At 42.7% G+C, this 27403-nt stretch overlaps 1 protein-coding gene across 19 annotated transcripts in view; it reads left to right on the forward strand.

Moving 5' to 3' along the window:
* The first annotated feature begins 2474 nt into the window (after positions 1-2474).
* Positions 2475-27403, forward strand: part of LMTK2 (lemur tyrosine kinase 2) — a 96112-nt gene continuing 71183 nt past the window's right edge. For 13 of the 19 annotated variants that reach the window (XR_011424498.1, XR_011424497.1, XR_011424496.1 and 10 more), the window contains exon 1: positions 2475-6585. Coding sequence is in view for 3 of the 19 variants with exons in the window: in XM_014729803.3 (XP_014585289.3) it covers positions 6495-6585 (91 nt within the window). In the remaining 16 variants the exon portion in view is untranslated. The remainder of the gene's footprint in view (positions 6586-27403) is intronic. The other 6 variants (XR_011424499.1, XR_011424500.1, XR_011424506.1 and 3 more) reach the window with 1 other exon arrangement.

The following is a 27403-nucleotide window of genomic DNA, read 5'->3' on the forward strand; positions in this document are numbered from 1 at the left end:
AATTTTAAAGTGGTATCCCACTTCTGAATCTCACGGTCTGCTGTGTATTTTTTTTTAATAAATCCTATAATTATCTTGTGGATAGCATTGTTACATTGCATTATAAATTATGCATATTAAAAGTGTTAACTTGTTGGACTTAACCTTTAGCATATATTTGAGCCTTGCTTCGGCACGGCTTAGTTGTATTCACTCATTCATTTTTACTGCATTGGGTGCCCCCCCATAAATGGGTGGCAGCTCAGGGCTCTGAAAGGCAAACGCACCTGGTGAGCTGTCCTTGACTCAGACAGCTCCAGACAGAGGATCTGGAAGGCAACGAAAGGTGAGGACTTCACACAAAGGCATTTAAGAGAGTCAGAGATGAGGTATGTGGCCTTCATGTGACTGGCGGAGAATTAGGGAGAGTCTGACTTTTAATCTGCGTGGTCTCCTTATTTGCCTAAAGCTGGATTAAAGTAGTATGACCTCAAAAGGATCTAAGTCGGCAAGTGGCACTTGTAAAGACCCTAAGGAGGGTACCCTATGGCAGGACTAGAGTGTCGTAACAAAGGCTCTCTGGGAGGAAAAGCGTCCTGATTAGTACCATTTGCCAATTTCCATGTGTAAATACTCACACCATGGTTTATTTCAAGCTACTGACATGAAACCGCTGAAGTCAGAGTTGGGAAATGACGTGCAATAGTACAGTATCATATAGTGTTTCCGCTGTACAGCTATAATAGTTGTAAATGACCTCAAAAGATAGACCATAGTAAACTGTAGTAAAAGTAATTAGGAATTGATGACTTTTTAGTATTTATTACCTTTGTTTTTTCAGTAACACTTTTGAGATATAATTCACAAACCATAAAATTCACTCCTTTCGAAGGGTTTTAGTATATTCATCGAGTTGTGCAACCACCACGATTATTTAATTTTAGAATATTTTTGACACTCCCAAAAGAAACCCTGTACCTATTAACAGTCACTCCCCGTTCCTTCCCACCACCCCCTTGGCCCTAGGCAACCACAAGCCTACTTTCTGTCTCTACAGATTTGCTTATTCTGGACATTTCAAAAAATGGAGTCATACAATATAACCTTTTGTGGCTGGCTTCTTTCACTGAGCATCATATTTTCAAGGTTCATCCAATCAATACTTCATTCCTTTTTATTGCTGGATAATATTCCCTTACAAGGATATAGCATATTTTGCTAACCCATTCATCAGTTGGTGAGCATTTGGGTTGTTTCCACTTTTTGGCTATTATGAATAACGTTGCTATGAACATCGGTGGGCAAGGTTTTATGTGGACATACGTCTTCAATTATGTTAGGTATATTTATCTAGGAGTAGAATCATTGGGTCATATGATAACTCTATATTTAACACTTTGAGGAACCGTCAGACTATTTTCCAAAGTGGCTGCACCACTTTACATTGCCATCAGCCATGTATGGGGGTTCCAAGTTCTAGACATTCTCATCAACACTTATGATCTTCTGTCTTTTTGATTAGAGCCATCTTAGTGTGTATGAAGTGCTGTTGACTTGCATTTCCTTGATTCCTAATGATGTTGAGCATCTTTTCATTTGTTTATTGTCCGTTTTGCATAACTATGGAGAAATGTCTATTCATACCTTTCACCCACTTTTTAATTGGATTCTCTCTCTTATCATTGTATTACAAGGGTTCTTTATATATCATGGATACAAGTACCTTATCAGATATACACTTTGAAAGCATTTTCTCCCAGTCTGTGGGTCGTCTTTTCACTTTCTTGATGATGTTCTTTCAAGCACAAAAGTTTTTTGTTTTGATGAAGCCCAATTTACCTTTTTGTTTTTTTTGGCGACTTGTGCTTTTGGTGTACATAGGTACAAAACCATTGCCAAGGCCATGAAGATTTATGCCTATGTTTTCTTCTAAGGGTTTTATAGTTTTAACTTTTACATTTAGGTCTTTGATCCACTTTGATTCAATTTTTGTGTATGGTGCGAGAGGTTCATCTCCATTCTTTCCATGTGGATTGTCCCAGCACTGTTTGTTGAGAAACTAATATTTCCCATTGAATTGTCTTGGCACCTTTGTTGGAGATCAATTGACTGTAAATATTTAGGTTTATTTATAAATTCTCAATTACATTGTTTGTTGTATATGTCTATTCTTGTGCCAATATCACATTGTTTTGATTATTGTAGCTTTGTAATCAGGAAGCATGAGCCCTTCAACTTTGTTCTTTTTTTCAAGACTTTTGACCAATCAGGGTCCCTTGAATTTCCATATGATTATTAGAATCAGCTTCTCAATTTCTGAAAAGAAGCCAGTTGGAATTTAAGGGGGATTGCTTTGAATCTGTAGATCAACTGGGGAGTAGTGCCTTCTGAACAATATCAAATCTTCTGTTCCATGAACATGGGATGTCTTTCCACTTATTCAGGTCTTTTTTTTTTTTTTTAAACAATTTATCTTCCTCCTCGAAATCTTTTTCTTTCTCTTAAACATTGGCACCTGAGCTAACAACTGTTGCCAATCTTTTTTTTTTTTTTCCTACTTTATCTCCCCAAACCCCCCCATACATAGTTGTGTATCTTAGTTGTGGGTCCTTCCAGTTGTGGCATGTGGGATGCCGCCTCAACGTGACCTGATGAGCAGTGCCATGTCCACGCCCAGGATCCGAACCCTGGGCCGCCGCAGCGGAGCATGCGAACTTAACCACTCGGCCACGGGGCCGGCCCCTATTCAGGTCTTAATGTCTTTCAACTGACCTTTAGTTATTTAGACATGGTTTCCTTTAGTTCTTTGAACATATTTATAATAGCTGACTTATTTATAACTTTTGGTTTTTTGGTGTTTTTTAATTTTACAGGTTTTTATTTATTCATAAGTTTTGTCTATTAAAGCCACCTTCCCAGCTTCCTCAGGAAAAGTTTTTATTTACAGCTTTTTCATTCTGTGTATGGAACATGTTTTCCTGTTTTTCTCTGCGTGTCTTGCAATTTTCTTTTTTAAACTGGACATTTTAAATCATATAACGTGGCAACTCTGGAAACCAGTTTTCCCTAATATCCCCCTTTCCCAAGACTTGTTTTATTGTTGCTGCTGCCACCATTCATTTGCTTAGTGACTTTCATGGACTAATTCTGTAAAGTCTGTGTTTTTTATTGTGTGTGGCCACTGAAGTTTCTGTTCAGCCAGCTTAACGGTCAGCTAATGATTGTGCAGAGATTTCCTGAAATGCTTTGAACCAATACGTCTCCCCAGTTTTGCAAACAGTCTCTGTATGTGTGTTCAGGCATGCCTTCAATGCTCCACAGATTAAAATTCTGCCCCAGCCTTCACTTCCTGCTTACATAGAGCTTCAAGATCAGCCAGGGATGAGAAATTTGGACCTTCTCTCGTCTCTCCTGGGGATGTGTACAGCCTTGTACATACACATGGTTTTCTAGATTTCCAGGAATATGTTGGAGCCTTTCAAAGCCCCCGCTGACACCTCATTCTCTAAATTTTTCTTTTGAGTTTTTCATCAGCCAACTGATATTGCTGGCTCAGGAAGCTGTGGTGTTAAACAATTGCCATTGATTATTTTCAACAAACTGGAGATACGTTAGCACTAAGGTAGTTTTCGAGTCACATCAAATAAAGGCAAGTCTGTGAATGATGCCTTTCTAGGGAGCTGCCTGACAGGTCAAAGTGAGTGTTCTCTGAAGATGTAGCTTTTAGGGGGGCTCCAAATCTGTTCTGTCCCCTCCAGTGGCTGCTAGGGTGCTCATTTTTCACAGCTATTATGGTTGCGAGGCTGCTGTTTTTCAAGGCTACCGTGGAGATGGGGAGAGAAGAACGAGAATACAGCAAGTGAAAATGCTACACAGCTCACAGTACTTACTGAGATTCAGCCATTTCTCTTTCGTAAATGCTCCCTGTGTTGTTGCAAGACTTTGGCTAATTTACAGGCTTCTAAAGAAGTTGCTTTTGACACTTTTCCCCAGTTTTCTAATTGCTCTCCTTTCTGGAAATGTTTCTCCTTATTACCTTCGTTTTTAATATAATTTATTTAATTGTAAGTTTATATAAGTCAATTTTCCCCAGTGGCAGTGTCTAACAACTGGCATGAAAAATTCCTGAAGATTTAACAATTGGATTTCATGAGCTGGTAGCAGCTGGCTCCAGTATACCACTGACGGGATCCTCACACATGCATCCATTTGATCCAGCTCAGCCCTGTAAACATTTAGGGTACCCACTGGGTGCCAGACCCCCAGAGATGCATGCTCATCCAGTAGTAAACTAACTTCATATCCCTCAGCATCCAGCCCTCAGCCAGAGCTTGCTGGCAGGACAGATAATCCCAAGTGGGTTGTCCAGGTGATGGCTTGGCATGGAAAAAAATTGGAAAAGGCTGAGCACAGGTGAGAACAGCTATTGGAATACTGAAAGATACTACTTCAAATCTTAAGGCTCTAATCCCAAATTGTGCCAAAGGCTGTTTTCTGATTCCTAGGTGAAACTAAACAAAGTAAACAAGTTTCCTTCTGTTTTATGAATTCTCTAACTAGAAGTCTTCCAGGGAAGCACTGGGCAAAGGTGTGAGTGGTGAGGTGGGTGGTAGTGTCAAGGTTTCCATTAGACACCCTCTGAGGAATGTGTACCTTAACCTCTGTTCCGTGAAGTGGAAAAAAAAAAGTTTTTTTAAACTTTTGGGCTTGCTCAAATAAGAATGAAACCAGCTTTGGGACTGTGGCCTGACGTGTTGTTGTTGGGGTGCACTTTAATTATGATTAATAACCACAAGGATTATGAGGCAGGGCTGCAGACAAACGCAGTGACTCTTCCCAGTATACAACACAAGCATTCCCTGGCTTCCTCAAACTCGGAGTCCCGAGCTTCCTGATAGAAGCAGAAGCACAACAAAGTGATTATGTCTCTTTGCTAGACCTTTGCCTTCCTTCCCTTTCCCACACAGAGATCAGCAGATACCCTGAACGCCTTAACTCAGCATTTCACATTCCAGCTATGCATCTACTTAGGTGTTTACTGGCTTGCCTTGATCATTCAACAAACATTCCCTGGGCATCATCTGCGTGTCCAGCGCTGAGTTAGCCCTGCAGAGAGCTGGCATATAGGACGGACATTTGAGGAGTCTGGAGAAGTGGGGAGGCTCCCCTGCTGCCAGTTGGTAGAGCCCCATCTGATAAGATTCTGATCAGTTCCTCTCATGCCCAAACCGGACTACAACTGCATTCTCCAGATAAAGCTCAGCATTTTCCCAGCCTCCAGGCCTCTGATCACTATGTTACTCCAGCAGGTATCATTACCAGCTGCCCATAGCCTTCTGCAAGGCTGTGGTCTCTCCTCACCTGTCGGCTGGCCCTTGTCTCTGGTAGGGAGAGGTCAGCACCTGGGAGCTGCTCCTCCCTGACACCCAGGACCAGGCCCAGGACCCGTTCCTGTAGAGAACGCCCATCGGAGCCAGGCCCTGCGTCAACCCCCTGGGACTCTCAGCTGACAGGGGAACAGTTCCGTCCTCGGGGAGGCTTACAGACACAGAACAATAAAACATGGCAGCTGGGATAGCAGTGTATCCAGGGCCTGGGTGTGGCACTAGGAGATGCTAGTCATTTCTCCTGGGATTGGGAGGGGCCTTCTTAGATGACGTCATCCTTCAGGTGAGTCTTGACCTAGGAAAGGGAGTATGCCAGGTGGCCAAGAGACGACAGGAAGGGCACTCTTGGCCAAGGAAACAGCTTGAGCTCAGGAGCTGAGTCCATGGGTGCGAGGGGAGAGGCATTCTATTCTTGCTAAACTGAAATAAGCCCAAAGCTCCTTGATGGCTGGTAGGATGTGTTAGGTCAACCTAAGGAGAGGAGCCTAAAACGCCTAGGACAAGTAAAAAAGGCACTCGACAACACAGTCCTATTTTTACACGTTTTAAAATACCGAGAAAAAAAAATCCAGGATGGATTCTGGATGCTTTTTACTGTCTTCTTTATACTTCTCTGTATTTTTGAATTTAAAATAATTGTCGGCATTACCTGCTGTCCACGCACTCCCCGGTCTGCAGGGGGCGCACCGGCGGCCACCTTCCCTCCGCCAGGACGATGGGTGGGGCCTCGCCGACCAGTGTGGGACTGACGATTGGCCGGCTGGGCTGTCTATCACGGCGTCCCGCCCCCGCCCTACGTCACATGACGCAGCCCATCATGGCGGCGGGAGCGCGGCTGCCCGGGCCCGCGGCTCCGCAGGGCTGCTGCTGTTGCTGCTGTTGAGAGGCGGCGGCGGCGGCGGCGGCGCAGGCAGCGGGCAGGCGGGAAGGATGATGTTTCTGTGGCCGGAGCGGCGGGTGCGGATCAGGAGCCGGGCTGAGGTTTGGCCGAAGCGACGTGTGCTCAGGAGCAGCCGGCGCGGGTGCCGCTGAGGCGGCTGAGGGAGGCAGGACCGACTGACGGGCGGACGGACGGACGGACGGAAGGCGACCGAGAAGAGCCGGCCCCGGGGCCGCGCCGTGGGCGAGATGCCGGGGCCGCCGGCGTCGCTCCTGCTGCTGCTGCTGCTCCTGGCCGCCGGCGGGGCCGGCGCCGCGCCACTTCCGCAAACAGGTGCAGGTGAGCGGGCCGGCGGCGGGGACTGGGCTGCGGAGGCGCTGCGACGGGGGCGGCCTCGGGAGGAGTCGGGCCTCGGCGCCGAGGCATCGGAGGGCCTGCCGGGGCGGGAGGCCCGGGGAAGCGAGCGAGGAAGCGATTAGGGAGGTTTCTGCCGCAGGGGCGTGGGGAGCGGGGGGCGGGCTGCCTCTCGAGGGCCGAAGCGGGGGCGAGGCGAGGAGGTTGGGGATGGGGAGGGCGGCGAGCGGGGTGGCACGACCGACCCCTCCCGGGCCAGGCTGCAGTCCCGGCTCTGGACCTGTTGCCCGAAGGTCCTCAGCCTCCATCCCTTCCTGGCAGTTCTGCTTCCCTTTCCAGATGTCACCTGCCTCCTGTGCGTTTCTCACATCTTATAATAAGCACCGTTTCTTAGCCCTAATCACACTCGAAGGCAAATGACTCGGAGTGCTGTGCGGAGTTTCCTTCGCTCCCTGCAACTTGTTCTGAAGTTGTAGATTGATTTTAGACGATGTGCTTTTTATTCGGATTGAATCTCTGGGGATGAGAAGGAAATAACTCTATAAATATTTCTATTTTGGGAAGCCCGTGATTAGAGCAGCAGCCTTTGAATAACTATTGACAAAATGGCCCGACGGTGATTGAAGTTTCTATTTTAGCTACATCAGTGTGTGATTTTCTTTTTTTTGCTCCCCGTTTTCTCGACGTCGTCTTCATTTGTGGTTTATTTTCCTAGATAAAACTTCAACCCCGGAAAGCATCCCAAGTTGGGTCATTATATTTAAAGGGAAAAAAAAATCTAGGCTAATTTGCCATTATCATCTGCTGCTTATCTTTGAAATGAGGGGAGACTGAAATTTCATAGATTCAGGGAATTTCCGAGTTGGAAGAGATTTTAAAGAATATTTAGTCTAATTTCTTCGTTTTGCAGTTCAAGAGTCTAAGGCCCTGGGGGTCAAATGATCTACCCAGGGTGACACAGCTAACTTGTAGGTGGATCCACAACTAAACCCCAGGTCTTAGATTCCCCTAGTTGTGTGATTTTTCCACTTCACCACTTCATCTTGTAACTGTTTAGGAATACTCGTGAGGTCAAGAGTTATTTTAGAATGATGTTAATTGCATACAGAATGTGGAAGTTACTATCCCCAGTAAAGACACATTTTGCAAACACATCTACAATGAAAACTATATATATTTGTTTCCAGGGTTACACCAGATTATGTCGCTGAGTACTCTTTAGTTGAGTATTAACTGTTATCATTGTACTGTATAATGTATCACTAAATTTCTGCCACTGCCTTTGATAAAATATTTGTAAGGTGAATTCTGTTTTCTGAGTTGATAAGAAGAGTGAATATTATTAGAAGTGTATAGGCAGACTGAGTAAGAGTCACAGAAAGTATCGAGGAAGTTATAAAAGACTGTATGAGAAGATATTGATATTGATGTTGAAAGATACTGGTGGTGAAATTGAAAATTAGCACTAGAGAAGGATAGTGGATAAAGAGTATCTGTGTGAAACAGATTCAAGAAGTTTCCAGATGACTTTGCACTTACTCGAATTTTTATATATTTTCAAAAACAGATTCTTTGTGGGACCCTGTGGAGATGTGTCTGGCTGTAAACCTCTTAACATGTTTTTAATTCCATTCTTTTGCTATTTTATGGAGATATGAATCATAAAATCTAAATTTTTTTTCGGTGTGTTGTAAAACAAAGCAATCAGGAAAATTAATCCATAAATAGAAATGTCAAATTGTGACATACATAAAGCATAAGGAAAGATTTGGTAATTTATAGCAGCTTTTGCAGATTTCCCCTTCATGTTCTGTTACTGGAGAGTGTATGGTTAGACATGTAGCATATGTAGACAGGTACGTAGGATTAACTTCTGTGGAAAAGACCCACAGTCACATGTAGATTTGGGAGTTGGTCTTTCCATTCAAAAGAGATTATAAATCCTGGTAACTGAGGTATACTCATGACCAAGATGTATTAGACCAAGAAGAATAAAGACCTTTAAGCTAATCTTGATAAGTGAGCTCGCTGGTTAAGAAAGAGGAACCCTTCCTGACATGTATAGTAGATAAAAGAGCAGTTAAACGTCAAACACTTAGTAGCGCTCAAGCTTTTGATTATCTGGGGGCCTGTGCTCCATACCAAGGTAGGGCTGATCATTTTCAAATTAAGGCCAGACCCAATGCATAGGGTCTTTTGCCTCCTTGGCCGCCTTCTTCAAGTTCAAACTACTTCAAGTTCAAACTGGTTAAGAGTCCCTTGGAGAAAGCATGGCTTATCAAAAATAGATTGGAAAAAAATACTTGAATTTTATCCTTTGCCAGCCCATTTGCATGGGGAAACAAATGAGGCAGTTAACTAAAATCCAGCGTTTAGTTGAAGTTCATCTATCCAAGATTTCTTTGTCATCCAAAATCATTTCTAGGTTCAGAAGTTGGAAAAGATGTTTATCCGTTCTGTCATAATAAAGATTTGTAAATATGTGGATTGCCTTTGCCCATCAGGCAAGAAAGCGTTTCTTGGTTGAACTTTATTTTGGGCCTCTCTTTACCGCTCTGGGAGCTCCTTACCGCCCTCTCTGGGAGCCTCTTTTCCTGAGAATCTGTATTTCTTCAAGGGCCTTTGTTGTTACGTAGCCTGAGATCTCGGTCCTCACTAGGAAGCTTACATAAAGGGAGAAAGTGCACTGTTTGCACGCACACTTAAATTGCTGAACTAAGTTAAGAAATTCTTTTCTCCAGATCATGGTTATCAGATCATTCTTCTCTTGAAAAACACGTATGTGCCTCTTGTAAGATTATTGGGATTCGCACCGTAAGGGCAGATCTGGTGCTTGTCTGTGTGAGGGCATTCCTCTATGTCCACAGTTTGTGATTAATGTTAGGATAGTGGTTAGACAAGGAAACCCACTTCTATTGTTCTGTGGTATATTAGGTCACGGAGTACAGAGGAAGCTCTTTAGCAGTTCCAGATAAAGGACCTCACGGAAGTCTGAAGCCGGTGGGACTCAGCTACTGATTAAACAGCGGCTTGTGAAACCGAGCCTCTCGAGCCTCTCGTTTTAGATTAAACAAACCGACTTGTATCTTGAAAGAGATTTCTGAAGTAAGGGAAGTGCTTTCTAAAGTGCGAGTTTTTGTGTTTAACAGCTTCGGAGAAAATAAAATTATTTTCAAAAGGCTTCCCATGCAAGTGATTTCAGGATTTGTGGCTGTAAGGCTTGAGATTTTGACCTAGGTCGGGAACGCTGTAATTGCTTTCAGTTGGAGATATTTTTGGGTTAACTAAATATGCTCATTTGCAGCGTCATAGGAAGTCTGTCCAGCAATTTTGTAGCTGATCAGCACTGAAGTTATCAAATCCCTATGTTTTTGCTGATATCAATGTGCTGACTGTTCATGCAGTTCTCTTGAAATTTCGAGAGTCCTTGCGCCTTCTGTGTCCCCTGTGGGCTGTGTCACTTAGATAACAGCGGTACATATAATAATAATTAAAAAAAGACTGTAATGTAAATAAGAGATGGCCAGGGGTCTGAAACCGTTAAATGAGTCCTCAAAAAAGGTGTTGCAGATGGACATATAAAAAGAATGTAACTTTTCAGCCTAGTTGAGAAGAGAGGCATGGACCAATCACGGGAGGGGCAGGTATTGTAGACAGATCTTGCACTTTGGAGTCAGCCTGGGCGTGAGGCCTTCCTCTGCCACTTCAATAGCTTTACAGCCTTGGGCCAGTTACTTGACCTCTTCAGGCATCTTAGAACTCACCTGTTAAAGAAGGACGTTAATAACATTTACCTAAGGGTTGTTAGGAGGTGAGGTAGTGTCATGGTGGTATGCCACGGCTGCTACAGTTTGGGCACTCGGCAACATAGAATTCTTCATTGCTTCCGATTTCTTGGTAAATTTGGTGGGTTATCATAGAATTGACTAAGGGTGGGTGGTATGGCTTCAAAGAAGCAACTCAAAGTGGCAGCTGCTTGTCATGGAATGCATAGAACTTACTGGATTTAAAAAAATCTTTGTTACTCAAAATAACTTGTTATATTGGGTGAAGAAGAGATCCTTTAGAGAGAAATCTGGCTTGTTTAAGTATGATATGTAGGATGGTATTGTTACTTCTTGAAATTCATAATGTTGGGGAATTATACTGGAAATTTGAAAGATCTGGACTAGTCTGCTTTTATGTAATAAACCTGTTTTTAAACGTCAAGATGACTAAAGCTCTTGCACATGAACAATTGCTGGTTTTAATTTACTTAAAGGAATCACGAGCAACCTCAGTTGAGTTGATCCCAAACGAAATCGTATACTTGCTCAGGGCGTCCCTGAAGGCAGCCGGTGAATTGCTTTCTCTCTTTTAAAATCATGTATTTTTGCAGTCTCCTAGCTGTGCTTTATTCTTTTAAAATTTTTTATTTATTACTCAGACGCGAGGAGAGGAATATTATGGAAAGGGGAAGCTGGACAAACATTCATGGTGGTCTAAAAGACTGCTACACCTGGGGTCGTTTTTAGATTTGATTCTCAACTTTTCTGTGAATCTGCACATGAAGACACTGTCAGAGAAAGCTGCGGAAATATGGTAAAAATCAGTGTGTTGAAGCAAAATATTGGCGTGAAGTATTTTTAAATTACAGCAAGTGACTCATTTGGAACCATGCTTTGGCATTACGCTTATTTGCCACAAAGAACAGGCATATCAGAAAAATAACCTCAGTATTTCAAAAAAGTTTTTTTGCAAAGGTTAGCACAGTGCAGAGATCCCAGATTTCGTTTGACTTCACTGTGATTCAAGTGGGAAAGATGAGAACTCTTGACGCCAAACGGCTCAGGTGCCTGAAAGCACGACACGGTGAGCGCCTTTCATTCTCCCTGTCCATCTGGGTCTAGGCCGGTGCTCTGCCGTTTCTCCCGACTACGAAAGAGTGACATGCTACTCTTCTGCTTTCCCGGGGCTTTAGTGTGTTGGTGGTAAACTTAGATTTTAGTTTTGACAGTTTGGCCGATTTTGCTATATAATAGGTTTGTTTTCAAAGGCATAAATTACCGTCACATCAAATAGAAGTGCCAAGACCATGTGATGTGGTGTGGCTCTGGTAGCCCCTGGCCTCCAGCATCTGCCCCCATTTTGGGAAGCTTTGGTCAAGGGAGGTCATTGCCGCGGGATTTCTGCTGTCCTGCATCTCTTGGCCCTGCCTCCACCCTCCACCTTTCATGGCCCTTTCTTAAGAGCTAAGTTGATCTCCTTACAGTTTGCAAAATATGCTGTGCAAATTCCCATCTTCCAACTCTTCACATGTTCTCTCTGTTTGTAACTGCCTGACTTTTCCTTGCATCTCTAAGTGCTGTCATCTTTTTCTTTCTTTTCTTACTTTTTTTAAACCTTTCTGCAGCCCCAACTTCCGTACAAAGACCTTTCTTCTTGCCCAGTCCTTAGAGATTCCTACCCCTAGTGAACTCCTCGAGTGTTTCCTTGTGGAACAAGATGTTCCATGGGCTGCAGGATGAAAACATTGGAACTTATGTTTTTATTTATTTTCATTTCATCTTTTTAAACTTTTGACTTTCATGACTTTTTTAAGGTATAGAATTTATTGATACACCAACATATTTTTATGGTTTACAAGTAAGTAAAATTTCATGAAATGGAAGGAATATAAAGAAAATTTACGGATGGGCTATGTGATCAAAAAGGTTTGGATTCATCGTACCAGACTACCTTTTGCACTTAGCAAATACCACTTGTTTCTTTAAGTGCTGTCTCTTCACCCGGACTGCAAGGACTGTGTCTTATATCCTTGGTATTTCTAGTGTTTGCGTGGTACCTCACACTCTAAGTTTGTGGGTGTTGGATGATGAAGATGATACTGGAGAACTGAGTTCACCCGACCAGTACTCCAGAGTGTGTGGGTGTTAAAAGGAGAGGGTGTGGCTTAGGGCTTCTCATTGTGCTGCAAACTTTACTTTTCATCCAGCCATAGTCCTTTGCCTGGAATGAGGCCCTTTATAGTTGTTTTGTATTTAATAATAAACGTTTTTTTAGAACAACTTCAGATTTACAGAAAAGTTGCGAAGCTTGTACAAAGAGTTCCTGTGTTTCCTCCACCCAGTGTCCCCTGTTGCTACCATCTTACATTAGTGTAGTGCGTTTCTCACAGCTACGGGCCAGTACTAATATTGCAGTATTGTGGACTCAAGTCGATAGTTTATTCAGATTTCTTCACTGTTTCCATAATGTCCTTTTTCTGTTCCAGGATACCACATTACATTTAGTTGTTGTGCTCCGTAGGCTTCTCCAGTCCGTTTCTTGTTTTTGATGGTCTTGACAGTTTTGAGGAGTACTGGTCAGGTTTTTGTAGACTATCCCTCAGCTGGCGTTTGTTTGATGTTTTTCTCCTGATTAGACTGAGGTTGTACATTTTTGGGAGGAAGACCACGGGATGAAAGTCTCGTCAGTTCATTTCAAGGGTGCATGCTTTCAACGTAACTGGTCACTTGACCACGTGGCTCGGGTGCTGTTTGTCAGCTTCCACCATTGTGAAGTTGCTTTTTCCTCCCTTCTCCGTACTGTACATTTGCACGGCCCGCACTTAGGTGCTGATGAGTTATGCTCTGCCCACTTAAGGGACAAATATCTGTATAAACGATTTGGAATTCTTCTGTATGGGAGATTTAATTATCCTCCCCCTTTTATTTCCTTATTCAGTTATTTATATCAGTATGGACACATGGATATTGATTTTACGCTTTGGGTTATGATCCAACTCTGTTATTTATTTTGCTCCTCAGGTTATACCAGGCTTGGCCCTTGGGAGCTCTTTCAGTTGGCTCCTATGTCCTGTTGATATATCTTTAGCTTTTTTTTTTTCCCCAGCACTTCCTTACTTTCTGGTCCTACAGGAAGCTATAGGCTCATTTTGTATAGTCCGTCCTCCAGCCCTCGAATCAGCTGTTTCTTCAGGCTGGTTCCTTTTGTCGAAGAATGATGTTAGAAACCACGATCACGGCACTGGATTTGCTTGCTGCTACTGGGACATTTATAATAGGCTTTTGATCCTCTGCCTCCTATATCTAACGCAGGTATTGGGGGAAAGAGAGAGAAAGTGAGTGAGAGAGATTTTGGAGGGACAAAGGGCCTCTTAGAGACAGATGACTTGGAAGGACCCTGCCCCTGTTTTCTCCCTTTCACTTGACCACCTGCTAACCAACTATTAACACCACCGTAAATACTCTATATCCTGTGTTTGCGATATGATAATATTGGCAGGGAGTTATTTTTATTTTTAGAACAATAGATTTTGAAAGGTAGATTGATTTACTCTCTCCAAGAGCCGCCTAATTGCTAAGAATATGAGGGAAACCTCTGGGGCTTCAGGATTTAGTTGGAATTATTTTAGGGGGTCTATCTCTTGCAGAGAACAGGGGGGTGGAAGAGGCTGCAGACTTGCTTTGACCTATTTACAGAGCTTTTCATTTCTTTTTTCCTTTTCATTTTTTTATTATGGAAAATTTCAAACGTAAACAAAAGTAAAGTAAATAACATGATGAACCCTCCTGTACTCATCACCAGTTTTTGATTTACAGTCAGTCTTGTTCCCCTGTCCCATTCCCACTGGCCTGGCCCCCATCGTTTTGATGTAAATCCCAGCCAGAATGTCAGTTCAGCTGAAAATGTTTCAGGAAAAAGTAAAGATGTTTTTATAAAAGAGGAGCGCTTGCATCAGGGTACCTAGGTCTTTGCAGAAATGCAGATTTGGGGGCCCCAGGCAAACCAGCTGAATCAGAATTCTGGAGGTTGGCCTGAAAATCTACATTTATAATACTTTTCTGGTGATTTCTCTGCCCCCACACCACAAATGTTCTATCTTTTACTGAGAGACAAAATAGTATCAGTTATTTTATAGAAATCTGTTGGCTTGTGTAAGTAGTGAGACTCAAGGAAGGAAGAGCAATTTAAAATGTAAAAATTAATGTCAACACCTAAAATCTGAAGAGAGCTCTACTCCTGACCATCATATGTGAATATTATTCTGAGGAATCTTCTTGGGAAAAGTACGTATGCTATAACCACAAAGGAATTGAAACACTCCAGGGCAGAACACAGTTAGCTCTAAATACCTTTTTTTTTTTTAACTTCTGCCCCTTCTCTAGACGTCAGTATAAATACTAGCCTCTTTACATTTTATAAATTTCCTGTATAAATAATCAGTAAAAACCGTGAGCTGGTAGCCTGACAGTCAGATGCCGGCGCTGGGAGCTGAGAACCTCGTGGTTGTAGACGTGCCAGCCTGGACTGCCAGGGTCCTGCCCACTGCAGTGCAGACGAGCAAGGAAGCTAAGCTAGAGCAGGGATGACGCGGGGACGTTCTTGATGCCCCAGGTGACAGACGACACACTGCAGTGTGAGAGCCCCTCATTCTTGATCTGTACAGTAACTTGCAGGGTTACTTCTTGCCAGTATAATATCATATCATTAACATCTTGCTTTAAAAACGTTTCTTTTTCTAAGCTAGTTTATTCTGGACTAGCCTAGAATTTGTAGCCTATTTCATGTTTTTCAGTAGGTACTTTTTTTTTTTTTTAGCTGTTTGGTTTATTTTGATGTATTTGTCGTGCATGTATTAATAGGTACAAAATATTCTTATGATGAGCTAAAGAAAGTCAATATTTATCTCTGAAACTGCTACATTAGAATGATTGTGTAATCAGTTGGGTTTGAATAAGAGCATCATAGGCTCATGTACTAGTACAGATAATTCAGGACTCTGTTTTTTTTGGCAGCATGTATGCCTTGGATAGAAGAAAAGAATTTAGTCATAAGCATCTATGATAGTGATTTTTCAGAGAGGTTGCTGTTTCCTTTTGAGGAAGGTTAGCCCTGAGTTAACGTCCGCCACCAATCCTCCTCTTTTTGCTGGGGAACACTGGCCCTGAGCTAACATCTGTGCCCATCTTCTTCTACTTTATATGTGGGATGCCTACCATAACATGGCTTGTCAAGTGGTGCCATGTCCGCGTCCGGGATCCGAACTGGTGAACCCCGGGCCACTGAACCGGAACGTGTGCGCTTAACCACTGTGCCACCGGGCTGGCCCCAGAGAGAAGTTGCTCTTATCCCACAGTGAAGCCACTGTAATTTGAGTTTTAAAAGCTCATGTGTTTTTTTTTCCTCCATGAGTCCATGTTCCAAGTCCATCTAGAAAACGTCTTTTTCCCTTTTTTGCTATACTGAACAGGAGGCTTGAGTTTGACCTGGTCTAGTTGCAACCTTTAATTATCGGAAGTAAATCTGTAAATCTCTAAGACATCGTGGACTTGGAAGATAGAGGGCAAGCAGTTTGCAATGATTTTGCACATTTAAAAAATCTAGTTTAACCAACTAGTGATTGTAAAATTTCGTAGTTTCAGCTTCCTGTTGCAAAACCGCAGTGTTGTGATCTATTGGTTGCCTCTCAGATTAGCCTCCAAGTTTGAAGTATTTTTCACACTGAAATTCTTCCTCAGAACCCTCGAATTCAACCTGTGCCCCTTTCAGAGGGAAACCAAGTCGTCTCCCTCCTTCTCCCGGCACTGTGCCCTGTGGAGTGTCGGCAGCAACTGTTCCCTTTCAAGGACGCGGCCTGCCACTTACAGCACACAGCCCCGCTTGACTCTGACTTCAGACTGTTATTAAAACGCAACACCCGGACACTGATTGCTAGTGAGGCACTGAAAAATAACAAACTGACCGAAATAGTCCCCTGGGAACACGCCACCAGAGGCCTCTTGCCAGGGTGCAATCCAGAAATCTGTGATTTCACTTTGTTTTCTTTAAGAAAAATAAAATTAACATTAATAAAAGATCTCATTACCAATATTAATCCTATAGGCGCTTGGTAGACTCATAAAATTTTGGAATTATCAAACCTTGGCTTTAGAACCTAGAGCTGACGTGCCAGTTGACAGGTGCACGAGCTGAGGCCTGGAGGAGTGAAGTGGCGGGTTCCATCCCACGCTGGTGGTCAGCGGCAGACCTGGTTCTGGAAGGAGGGATCCTCACAGCCAGTCCCCCCGTTCACCAAGGTGTGGCCGTGGACTGTCAAGAATGTTTGTGTTAGTGTGATGCACGCACATAGACTCATTCCAGGCATTTCTCCCCTTGATATTTACTTCTGTTACTATCGGGAAGTACGGAGATGAAATTTAAACATAGTTGTCATATAGTTGATCCTTGAAGTATTAATAATAATTCCTTATTGCAAATTAGGAAACTAAAGTGCTAACTTCCATAATTAGGCTCCAGAAACCACATTCATCTTTTAACTTGTAAGAATAACAGTTTAGTTTCCATCTATGAAATGAAGTTGCACTGTTTAATGAAAGGTGATTAAAAATATTTCTGACTTTTAAAAAATGTAATCATAAACTTGTAAACGTTTGTTTGTAAACATGAGAAATACTTTAAGCACCATTGATTTCTATGGTTTTGTGGAGATATGGACCCTCTTAAGATAAGTCTGCTGGATGCCGTGGATCCCAAGAATAATGTCCATTAGCAGATATTTTGTGTATACATTCAAGATTCACATACAGGTATTAAAAAGCTTAAGTGGAGCTGTAGACAAAGGTCATTTTTCTCAGCTCTTTAAGACTGTCTCTTGATTTGTACCCTTGGTCCCATCCTTTCTCAGCTCCAGCTTCCTTCTGGGGCGTAGGCATCAGCAGCACGCCTGCTCTTTCATCTTCCGTGTTTCCTCCTGGACCCTTTCTGTCAGTTAATGTATAATAACAGTTTGGTGTATACAGTAGTCCCCCCTTATCCACGGGGGGTACAGTCCAAGACCCCTCGTGGATGCCTGAAACCTCGGACAGTCCTGACCCTATATGCTCTATATTTTTTCCTATATACATACCTGTGATAAAGTTTAGTTTCCCAGTTGGGCACAGTAAGAGATTAAGATACCGTAATGAAAGCCATGTGAATGTGGTCTCTCTGTCTCTGTCACAGTGTCTCACTGTACCGTACTCACCCTTCTTGTGGTGATGTGAGATGGTGCAATGCCTACATGAGGGGATGAAGCGAACTGAATGACGTAGACGTTGTGACGTAGCGTCCTGGGTGGGTCACAGCGAGATTTCATCACGCTACTCGGAACGGCGGCCACTTTAAAACTTGGGAGTTATTTCTGGAATTTTGCATTTATTTTCAGACCGTGGCTGACGGAGGGTAACTGAAACCACAGAAAGTGAAACTATGGTTCGGGGGGACTACTGTATATTTTTCCACGGAGCTTTATTCTACTTTTGAATAACTTTGTGAGTATAAATTCTCAGGAATAAAAAAAAAAAGTAAACCATTTTTATGGTTCTTTGCTACTAATCGCCATATTTCTTTCCATGACACTGTGAAATGCTTTCCTCCTTTGCCTTCCAGGCAGCGTGCACCCCTGTGTCTCCATCCGCCTCTACAGCATCCTCTTTCCTGTTTGTCTGCTTCTTTGTCCCATCCCTTAAGTGTTCTTTGCCATCTCCTTGGTCCTCTTTTCTTTTCCGCTTCCTCTTCTCCTTTTCTCTATTGTCAAATAATGCATGTAGATAGTTTAGAAAGTGAAGGTTTTCCAGGGCTTGGAATGAAAGTAGCAAGCCCCTGTACTGTCCCATCCCATCCCATCCCACCCCACCCTATCCCATCCCTGCTGTCTGCTCCTCAGGGGCATCGTCTGGCAGCTCTTTTAGCCAGGCTGCCAGATAACATGCTTGAACCCCTGTTTCTTGGTTTAAGTCGGTATTGAATTTCTGCTGTGGAAGAAGAGGATTTGTATACTCATACACTTACATACACACACTCTTCTCCTTCTCAAATACTTATTTACACTTTTTGATTAAATCGCTATTCAGCGTTGTATATTTATGACTACAGATACTGTTCACAGCTGACCCTATAGTGTTGTTGGTTAAATTTCTTCCACATCTTTTGTTTTCCCTAGACTTGCCCTTTGTTGTCATTTCCTTAGTTCCTCATGAATCTGTGGGTGATTCGTCCCATGCTCCTCAGCGGGAGTTTAAGTCTCCTCTCAGTGTGCGTGGCTGGGCTGTGTGGAACCCACTGTGCCCCGTGCCAGACTTGGAATGGTGGCTCTCCGACTGCCTTCCAGTGTGTGGTTGCGAGGTCTGAGGCCATCTGATTTCCTTTCCTGTGTGGCCTCCTCTCTTTGGATGGAAGCTTTTAAGATGTGATCTTTGAATTCTGAAAAGTTGCAAAGCTATGCCTTGATGAGTCTTTTTCCATCCATCCCATTCGTTAAGATGGATACTCAGTGGGCCCTTTGAATCTAGAAAGTTCTGTCCTTTAGTTCTGGAAAAATTTCATACAGACACACACACACACACACACACACACGCATTTTTTTGGAGAATTATCTCCTCTTCCTTTTCTTTGTTCTTTCCTTCCAGAACTTCTGTTAATTGAGCGTTGGACTTCTTGGAATGAGCTTCTCTTCTCCTTTTGTTCATCTTTTTGTCTCTTTGTTCTCCTACATGAGAGCTTTTCTTTTTCCTAATACATTTTGTTTCCACGAGTTTCCACACACACACACCACATTCACACCTTTAAAGTAGCATCTTCTCAGAGTGTAATATCACTTCTTATTTCTGAGGATGTTAATTATAGTTGTTTTATTTTAGTTTTTTTTTTTTAACCCCTGCATTGTCTGCTTCTTTCAAGTCCCTTTTTGTCTATTTGGGTTGGTCACTATCTTTTACCTTTTTTTTTTTTAATCCTTTACCTTTTTTAAGGAGGGTTTTCTCAAATGTCAGGGAGTCCTTGAAAGTCTGCCTGTGTTTAAGAGTGAGGGACACTGATGGGACGCATGTCCTTTCCCCTCACATTCCATGTCACATGTGTCACTGGGTCCTGGGCACTGCCTGCTCTCACCCCCTCCGCTGTCTGTCATGGAGCGTAGGAGTGTGCACGCTGAGCGTCACCACGTAGGAGCTGTGTGACCTGTATCTCTCCATTGCTCAGTTTCTTCATTTTAAAATGGGGCTAAGAATAGTACCTACCTCAGAGAGTTGTGGTGTTCGATGAGTTTAGAATAGTGCCTGGCAGATAGAAAGCACCGTTTAAGTATTAGCTATTTTTATAACCGCCCAGACCAAACTGCCACCGTTTCTTGCATGAATTATTGTAGTATCAGAAATGTGTTCCCTGATCGCTCCAGGTGAAATAACCTCTTCCTCTCCCCTGCTTTATTTTTGCACTTTGCTTATCACCATCGGAGCTACCATGTATTTATTCAGTTGCTTGTTGTCTGTCTCCCTGCGCAAGAATGTAAGCTGTGAGTGCAGGCGCTTTGGTTTTTCAATTCTGGATTCCCGGAACCTATGGCAGTGCCTGTCCTCTAGAAGAGGCTTAGTAAACATTTGCTGAGTGAATGAACGTGTTGGGTGGGACTTGTTGGCTGGCAGACTTCACAGTAGGATGATGAAGCGAGCATTTCCATAAGAGACCCCTTCCCCCATAGCTCTTTTAGGTCTTTTATTTTGGGCTGGATACCTGAGTGTCTGGAAGCACCTAGTTATATTGGGTAGATTGTCACTGGGTTTATTTTTCTGTATAATGTAGGAATATATCAGTGGGACCTTATTGGATAGGACACTGGAGTAAATCTTGTCTTTAGGCCATAGTACCTTGTCAAGGTCAGTGTTGTAAGCAGTTTCTGGCTTAGTTATGAAGATAGTACTTAAAAAATAAAGCTTAAGTATGGAGAAGTTTGAACATAGACAAAAGAGTATAATGAATTCTCTGTACCGCTCCCCTCAGTCCCGACCATCCCTGCGGCCAGTCCAGCTGCGTCCGTACCACCATCTATTTCCTCTCTGAAGAGGGACCTTTTAAGGACACATCCCCTAAGAATACGTTTCAGTTATATTAGCAAGAATTTAAGTTAGACCTTAGGAAGCTAGAAGGGTCCTGAGACTGTAGACTCTATCAAGGTGTTGTAGGAAATTTTAAAGAAAAAGGCACACATATTTTTATAGGACATTTAGGGTCTACTCTACCTGAGAAGTAAGGAACACATTTGGATCATCTCTCCTTTCCTGTTGGCTCTGTTGTACAGAAATTGTATTGGCTAAGTGTTATGAACCCAATACTGCCTTTGATTTACCTGCACGTTTCTGCAGATGTCAGTGGGAAGTTGTATGGAAGACAGTGTGTCCTTTCCCTGGACATTAGTGGTACACGGAAGTGGCCAGCTGTGAGGGGAGAAACCCTGGGAAACGGGCCATGAGTTTCTCCCTCTGGGACCGGATGCTGCCTGTTCCTGAGCTGGCTTCCTGGACTTCAGGAAGGTCCTGATTCAGAGCCGGTACAAACGTCTGAGCACTGCGATTGCTCCACAACGTAACTACGCCATCAACTGAGTTAGGATTCTAGTTCATAAAATAGCATCCCTGGTGTTGTTCGCCCGGGCTCTGGGTGCACGGTGGGCTGACAGCAGTCATCTAACCCTCACGTTCTTTTGGCCAAACTGTGCCATCTCAGATGAGCTCTTCCGTGGTAGTCTCCACGCTAGGGAGTGTTTTAAAAATTGCAATGAAATGACCCTTTGATAACAGATTTTAGTGGAGTGGCTGAGAGAAACAGCAGCTTCATATAAAATGATCTCATTCACAGGTATTCTCAGTCAGCACTCAGATTATATAACCTTTCTGCAAGTGTGAGAGAACACTTGGGTCGGCTGACCTTGAAAATTGTTTTTGAACAAGAAGAACGCTTCAGTGTCTGTGACTAGCGCATAGTGAAGTTTGTGTTTCTGGGCTATCGGTGTGCTGGCTTCGGGTCTTTGTGGAATCTCTGATTCATCAGCTAGATCATCAGTGCGCTATTTACTGTTCTGTGTGCTTGGGTATATTTAGTGCTATGCTTTATTTTCCCTTTCTAATATTAGAATACATTCGGGAGGTTCTAGATTATTTAATATTACTATAAATAGCTATATATTGTTACATGAAGAGGCAAGGAAATCATTTAGTAACTTAAGATTCTGGGTACAGGAAACCTATATAATAGATGAGTTTGTAATTTTGAGGTGTTAAATAAAAATGTGTGATCTGCAATGATTGTCTGAATCTTTTTCCCCAAGTAGTATGATGATGATTCATTTTACTAGGACCCTGGGATATAAAGCTACTTGTCAGGATTTTGGAAAAGGAAGATGGACTTACTGGTCCTATCTTTAAAAAAAAAAAGCCAGAACTGTCTACTTTCAAAGTAGAACGTGTGAGGCCTGTTTGGAAGATTGCTGCTCCTCAGCTTCCCTGAGTTCTACCAAGTTTTCTTTCTCTAGGCAGGCCAGTTGATCTTGGTCTTCCAGCCTCCAGCCTCTGAGACGGTAGACTTTTGTTGTTTAAGCCCCCCATGTGTGTGATTCCGTTACGGCTGCCCCAGCAGACTGTACACAGAAGTTCAGACTTAAACACATTTAGGGTCACGTCTTAGAAGGCGTCTGTTGAGATTCCTTTTTTTAAACCACCGTCAGAGTGGAGGCCCAGGGGACTTGGCCAACCGAGAGTGGAGCCCCGCTCGTGCGGGAGCTCATGGGCTGGGCTTTCTCCTCAGTCCAGCACTGCCCGGGCTCCCATGGAGGCAGTGGTGCCTTTGGATTCCTCCTTTGCGAGCACAGGGTGGAACTACTCTGACGGCTGCCAGTGAAATCAGACTATGTGGAGAACGGAGTAGGATTGACTAAATAACTCGTTACCACAGGAGAACAGAAGTTGGGGGAAATCCACTTTTTAAGAAAACTTATTTTTTAAAGAAAGTAGCTTAGTAGTTATACTGCTAAACAGGAATTGTCAAATGGGTAAATAAAGAATGTTTGTGGGAGTTTTTTGAGACATGAGGAGTAAGTGACAAACTATTACTAGCGGAAAGGAAGAGAACCACCCCAATACAGTGTATGTTAGGGCGTGGTTAGTAGTGGGAGGAAAAGCTTTGCCGAGTAAAAGCATAAAATTATTGAAGGAATGCTACTGTTTTATGATCTTATTTGTTTGACCCTGAAAACATAAGTTTATTCTGTTAACTAGTAGATTAATTGTGGATCTCTCTCTCTTACATCTCTTCCTTTCCTTGCTGAAGCTCCTTAGTTGCTTTCTTTTCTCTTTCTCTTCCCTCGCCCCCACTTCTGACTGAATGCCAGGCACTGTGCCGAGCCCTGGCAGTCATTGGTGGAGTATACAGGCCTGGTCCCTGACCGCATTGAGCTTGTAGTCCTGTCGGGAAGACATACGGGCATTTAAAATACACGGTGTGATAAACTCTATGATGGGGAAGTACAGGGAGCGTTGGGTCCCAAAAGCAGGGACTCTGAACTGTGGGACCTCAAGGATGGTTTCCAAGTTGAGATCTGAATGGTGAGGATTAATTAGGGGAGGGGGTGTGTCAACGGGAGAGTTTCCTGGTGGGAGAGAATGTAAACTGAGAGACTTTAAGTGACAGAAGATCTGTCTGGAAGGACTGAGAGAGGTTCACTGAAGGTTGCAGTGGAGAGCAGGGGAAGAGTGTTGAGAGTTAAGGGTGGAGAGGTACGTGGTAGCTGGATGATGAAGGATACTGCAAGCTTTCTTAAGGAGTTTGCACATTAGGCTAAAGATGGTGGGAAGCCCCTGTAGAAAATTCAAGAAATAGAAAAGTATATATAGCACCTCCCCACTTTGTCCCCCAGCCACTCAATTTCCCTTCCTTTGGGTGACCACTGATACCCAATGGTAGCATTGTGTATGTACACACTGTTCTGACCTGTTCTGTTTGTTTTTGTTTTTTTCTTGTTTTCATTTAAATATACATCCTGGAGATGGGTTGAATTGAGTGTCCCCCCCAAAGTCATATGTTGAAATCCTAACCTCTAATACCTCAGAATGTGGTCTTATTTGGAGACAGCGTCTTTACAGAGGTAATCAAGTTGAAATGAGGTCATTAGGGTGGGCCCTAAGCCAACATGACTGTTTCCTTATAAAAAGGGAAAGTTGGACACAGAGACAAGCCTAGAGGGAAGAAGATGAGAAGAGACAGGGAGAAGACAGCCATGTACCAGGAGCAAGGAGAGAGGCCCGGAACAGACCCTTCCCTCGCAGCCCTCAGAGGGAACCAGCCCTGCTAACACCTTGATCTTGGACTTGGAGCCTCCAGAATTGTTTGAGCCACCCAGTTTGTGGACTTTGTTACAGCAGCTCTAGCAAACTAATACACATACCTAGAGTAGGCATGAGTATGGATTGTAAATTGTTATATCTACTTTTTTTTCTAAACTTTTATTTAATGGATGTGAAGAAATTATTTAATAAATGGAAAAATTCAAGCATACAAACATGTACAAGACTAGATAGATATGGTAATGAATTCCTCCGTTTCTGTCACCCAGCTTGAATCAGCTTGTGACTGCCCTTTTTTCATACTACCCCCATCACTTTCTCTACCCCCATACTATATTGAAGCAAGTTCCAGACATTGTTACATAGATCACTGTCTCTGAAGGGTAAGGACTGCTTTTAAAAACATCACTACAGGTGTGGCCTGGTGGTGAGGTGATTAAGCGTGCACGTTCTGCTTTGGCGGCCTGGGGTTCACAGGTTCGGATCCCGGGTGCAGACATGGCACCGCTTGGCAAGCCATGCTGTGGCAGGCGTCCCACATATAAAGTGGAGGAAGATGGGCACGGATGTTAACTCAAGGCCAGCAAAAAGAGGAGAAAAAGAGGAGGATTGACAGCAGATGTTAGCTCAGGGCTAATCTTCCTCAAGAAAAAAACAAAAACAAAAACAAACCAAAAAAACGTAACTACGTTACCATTATTACTCCTAGGAGAAATGAATCATACTTGCTTAATATAGTCAGTTATCAGGGTTCAGATTTCCTTGTCTCAAATGTCATAATTTTTTTTTTTTTAAATATTGGCACCTGAGCTAATAACTGTTGCCAGTCTTTTTTTTCTGCTATTTTCTCCTCAAACCCCACCAGCACACAGTTGTATATTTTAGCTGTGGGACCTTCTAGTTGTGGCATGTGGGATGCCACCTCAACGTGGCCTGATGAGCAGTACCATGTCCACGCCTAGGATTCGAACTGGCGAAACCCTGGGCTGACGAAGCGGAGCACGCAAACTTAACCACTTGGCCACAGGGCTGGCCCCTCATAATTTTTTTTGAGTTTGAATCATGATTCAAATACCCATACAATTGGTTGGTAAGTCTTTTTAAATCCTTTTCATTCCTTCTCCATCTTTCTGTCTCTTCTTGTAATTCCTCAGGTTTTTCTCTCTCTTATTCATAGCCTGTATTTTGCTGATTACATTCTTGTGGTGGTATTTAGTATGTTACACTGTTCTCTTTGTTTCCCGTAAATTGGTGTTTAGATCTAGAGGTTTGGTCAGATACAGGTTCGGTGTTTTGTTATCGTTGACTTGTTTGTTTTGGGCAGTACTTATTTAGTAGGTGGTGGTATGTTTTTCCGTTAGGAGGCACATAATGTCTGGTTGTCTGCCTTTTTGCATTATTAGCTGTTGATGTAAATGTCATGTGTCAGGAAATATTCTTTTGGTTTTTTTAAACACTTATTGAGATAATAATGTAATGATAGGGTAAATAATGTAAACATTATTCTTAGCTTGCAGGCCATACCAAAACCAACAGTGGGAGGACTTTGCCCACAGGCTGTAGTTTCCTGCTGCCTGTTGTGGGGTGTAACTACCTGTGGCATAGTAGGAATTATCTGTTTGAGCTTTGTCCCCTCTTCTAGCACAGAGCTCCTAAAAGACTTGGAATTTCCTGAGTGATAGGCATGATAGGACATCTCTTGTTATTAATAACAAACCCCTTTCAACCATACCTGAGTTTATGCTAATGAGGTGACTCTTGTGGCGGGGTGGGGCCTTAAATAGCTTCCGGATGGGGCCTGGTGGCCAGAGGAACCAGTTGTGAGATTAGATGTTTCCAACTTTCAGTCCCACCCCTTAGAATTTGAACCACTGGGTAACCAGATAGTAAATATGTACGAGGAAACTCCTCTTTATAAAAGTAGATCAGCTAGTAACTGAAGAAGGAATCACAAAATTAGAATGTCAGTACTTTGCAATCTCTAATGGATCTAGGCATTGGTCATCGTTTCTTTTTGTCTGTGGACCTTTAAAATTTTTTATTTAACCTAAAAATGGATTCACAGGTAACTCTTGAGTTGATTACATATGTGTTCAAGTTCTGATCGAGGTTCTAGGCAGGGATTTATAATGGCTGAATTAATAGTCAGGTAGTACCCCTGACTTACTCTGGGTCATTACTGAGAAATCATGTTCTCCAAATTACCTGTCTGGAAAACGGATAATGTGTACCTACCTCTTAGAGTTTCTCAGGTTTTCTGCCTATTAAATCAGGGCTAGATATGTGTTAAAATGGTTGGGAAACTATAGAATGAAAGCTCACAGAATGTGCTTTAGAGATGCCAAGAATTTTGTAGTCGGTGTCTTGGGGAAGCATGCTGAGTTGCCTATTGTCCATCTATATGTCTTCTTTGGAGAAATGTCTGTTCATGTCTCCAGCCCATTTTTTGATCGGGTTGTTTGATTTTTTGTTGTTGAGTTGTGTGAGTTCTTTATATATTATGGATATTAAGCCTTTGTCAGATGTATGACTTGCAAATATTTTTTCCCAGTTAGTGGGTTGTTTTTTTGTTTCAATCCTGTTTTCATTTGCCTTGATGAAGCTCTTTAGTCTGATGAAGTCCCATTTGTTTATTCTTTCTATTGTTTTCCTTCTCTGAGAAGACATGGTGTCCGAAAAGATCATTTTAATACTGATGTCAAAGAATGTACTGCCTACATTTTCTTCTAGAAGCCTTATGATTTCAGGTCTCACCTTTAGGTCTTTGATCCATTTTGAGTTTATTTTGGTGAACAGTGAGAAAGAATGGTCAATTTTCATTCTTTTACATGTGGCTTTCCAGTTTTCCCAGCACCATTTGTTGAAAAGACTTTCTTTTTTTTATTATTTTTTTTAAAGATTTTTTTTTTTTTAATTTTTTTCCTTTTTCTCCCCAAGGCCCGCCAGTACATAGTTGTATATTCTTTGTTGTGGGTCCTTCTAGTCGTGGCATGTGGGACGCTGCCTCAGTGTGGTTTGATGAGCAGTGCCATGTCCACGCCCAGGATTCAAACCAACGAAACACTGGGCCGCCTGCAGCAGAGCACGTGAACTTAACCACTCGGCCTGAAAAGACTTTCTTTTCTCCCTTGTATGCCCTCAGCTACTTTGTCGAAGATTAGCTGTCCATAGATGTGTGGTTTTATTTCTGGGCTTTCAATTCTGTTCCATTGATCTGTGCACCTGTTTTTGTGCCAGTACCATGCTGTTTTGATTACTGTAGCTTTGTAGTATATTTTGAAGTCAGGGATTGTGATGCCTCCAGCTTTGTTCTTTCTTGTCAGGATTGCTTTAGCAATTCGGGGTCTTTTGTTGCCCCATATGAATTTTAGGATTCTTTCTTCTAGTTCTGTCAAGATTGTCATTGGGATTCTGATTGGGATAGCGTTGAATCTGTAGATTGCTTTAGGTAGAACGGACATTTTAACTATGTTTATTCTTCCAGTCCATGTACATGGAATGTCTTTCCATCTTTTTATGTCATCATCCATTTCTTTCAGAAAAGCCTTGTAATTTTCATTGTATAGGTCTTTCACTTCCTTAGTTAAATTGACCCCAAGGTATTTTATTCTTTTTGTAGCGATCGTGAATGGTATTGTGTTCTTGAGTTCTTTTTCTGTTAGTTTGTT

The sequence above is a fragment of the Equus caballus genome, chromosome 13 (assembly GCF_041296265.1).
Source record: "Equus caballus isolate H_3958 breed thoroughbred chromosome 13, TB-T2T, whole genome shotgun sequence".
NCBI classification, from domain to species: domain Eukaryota; kingdom Metazoa; phylum Chordata; class Mammalia; order Perissodactyla; family Equidae; genus Equus; species Equus caballus.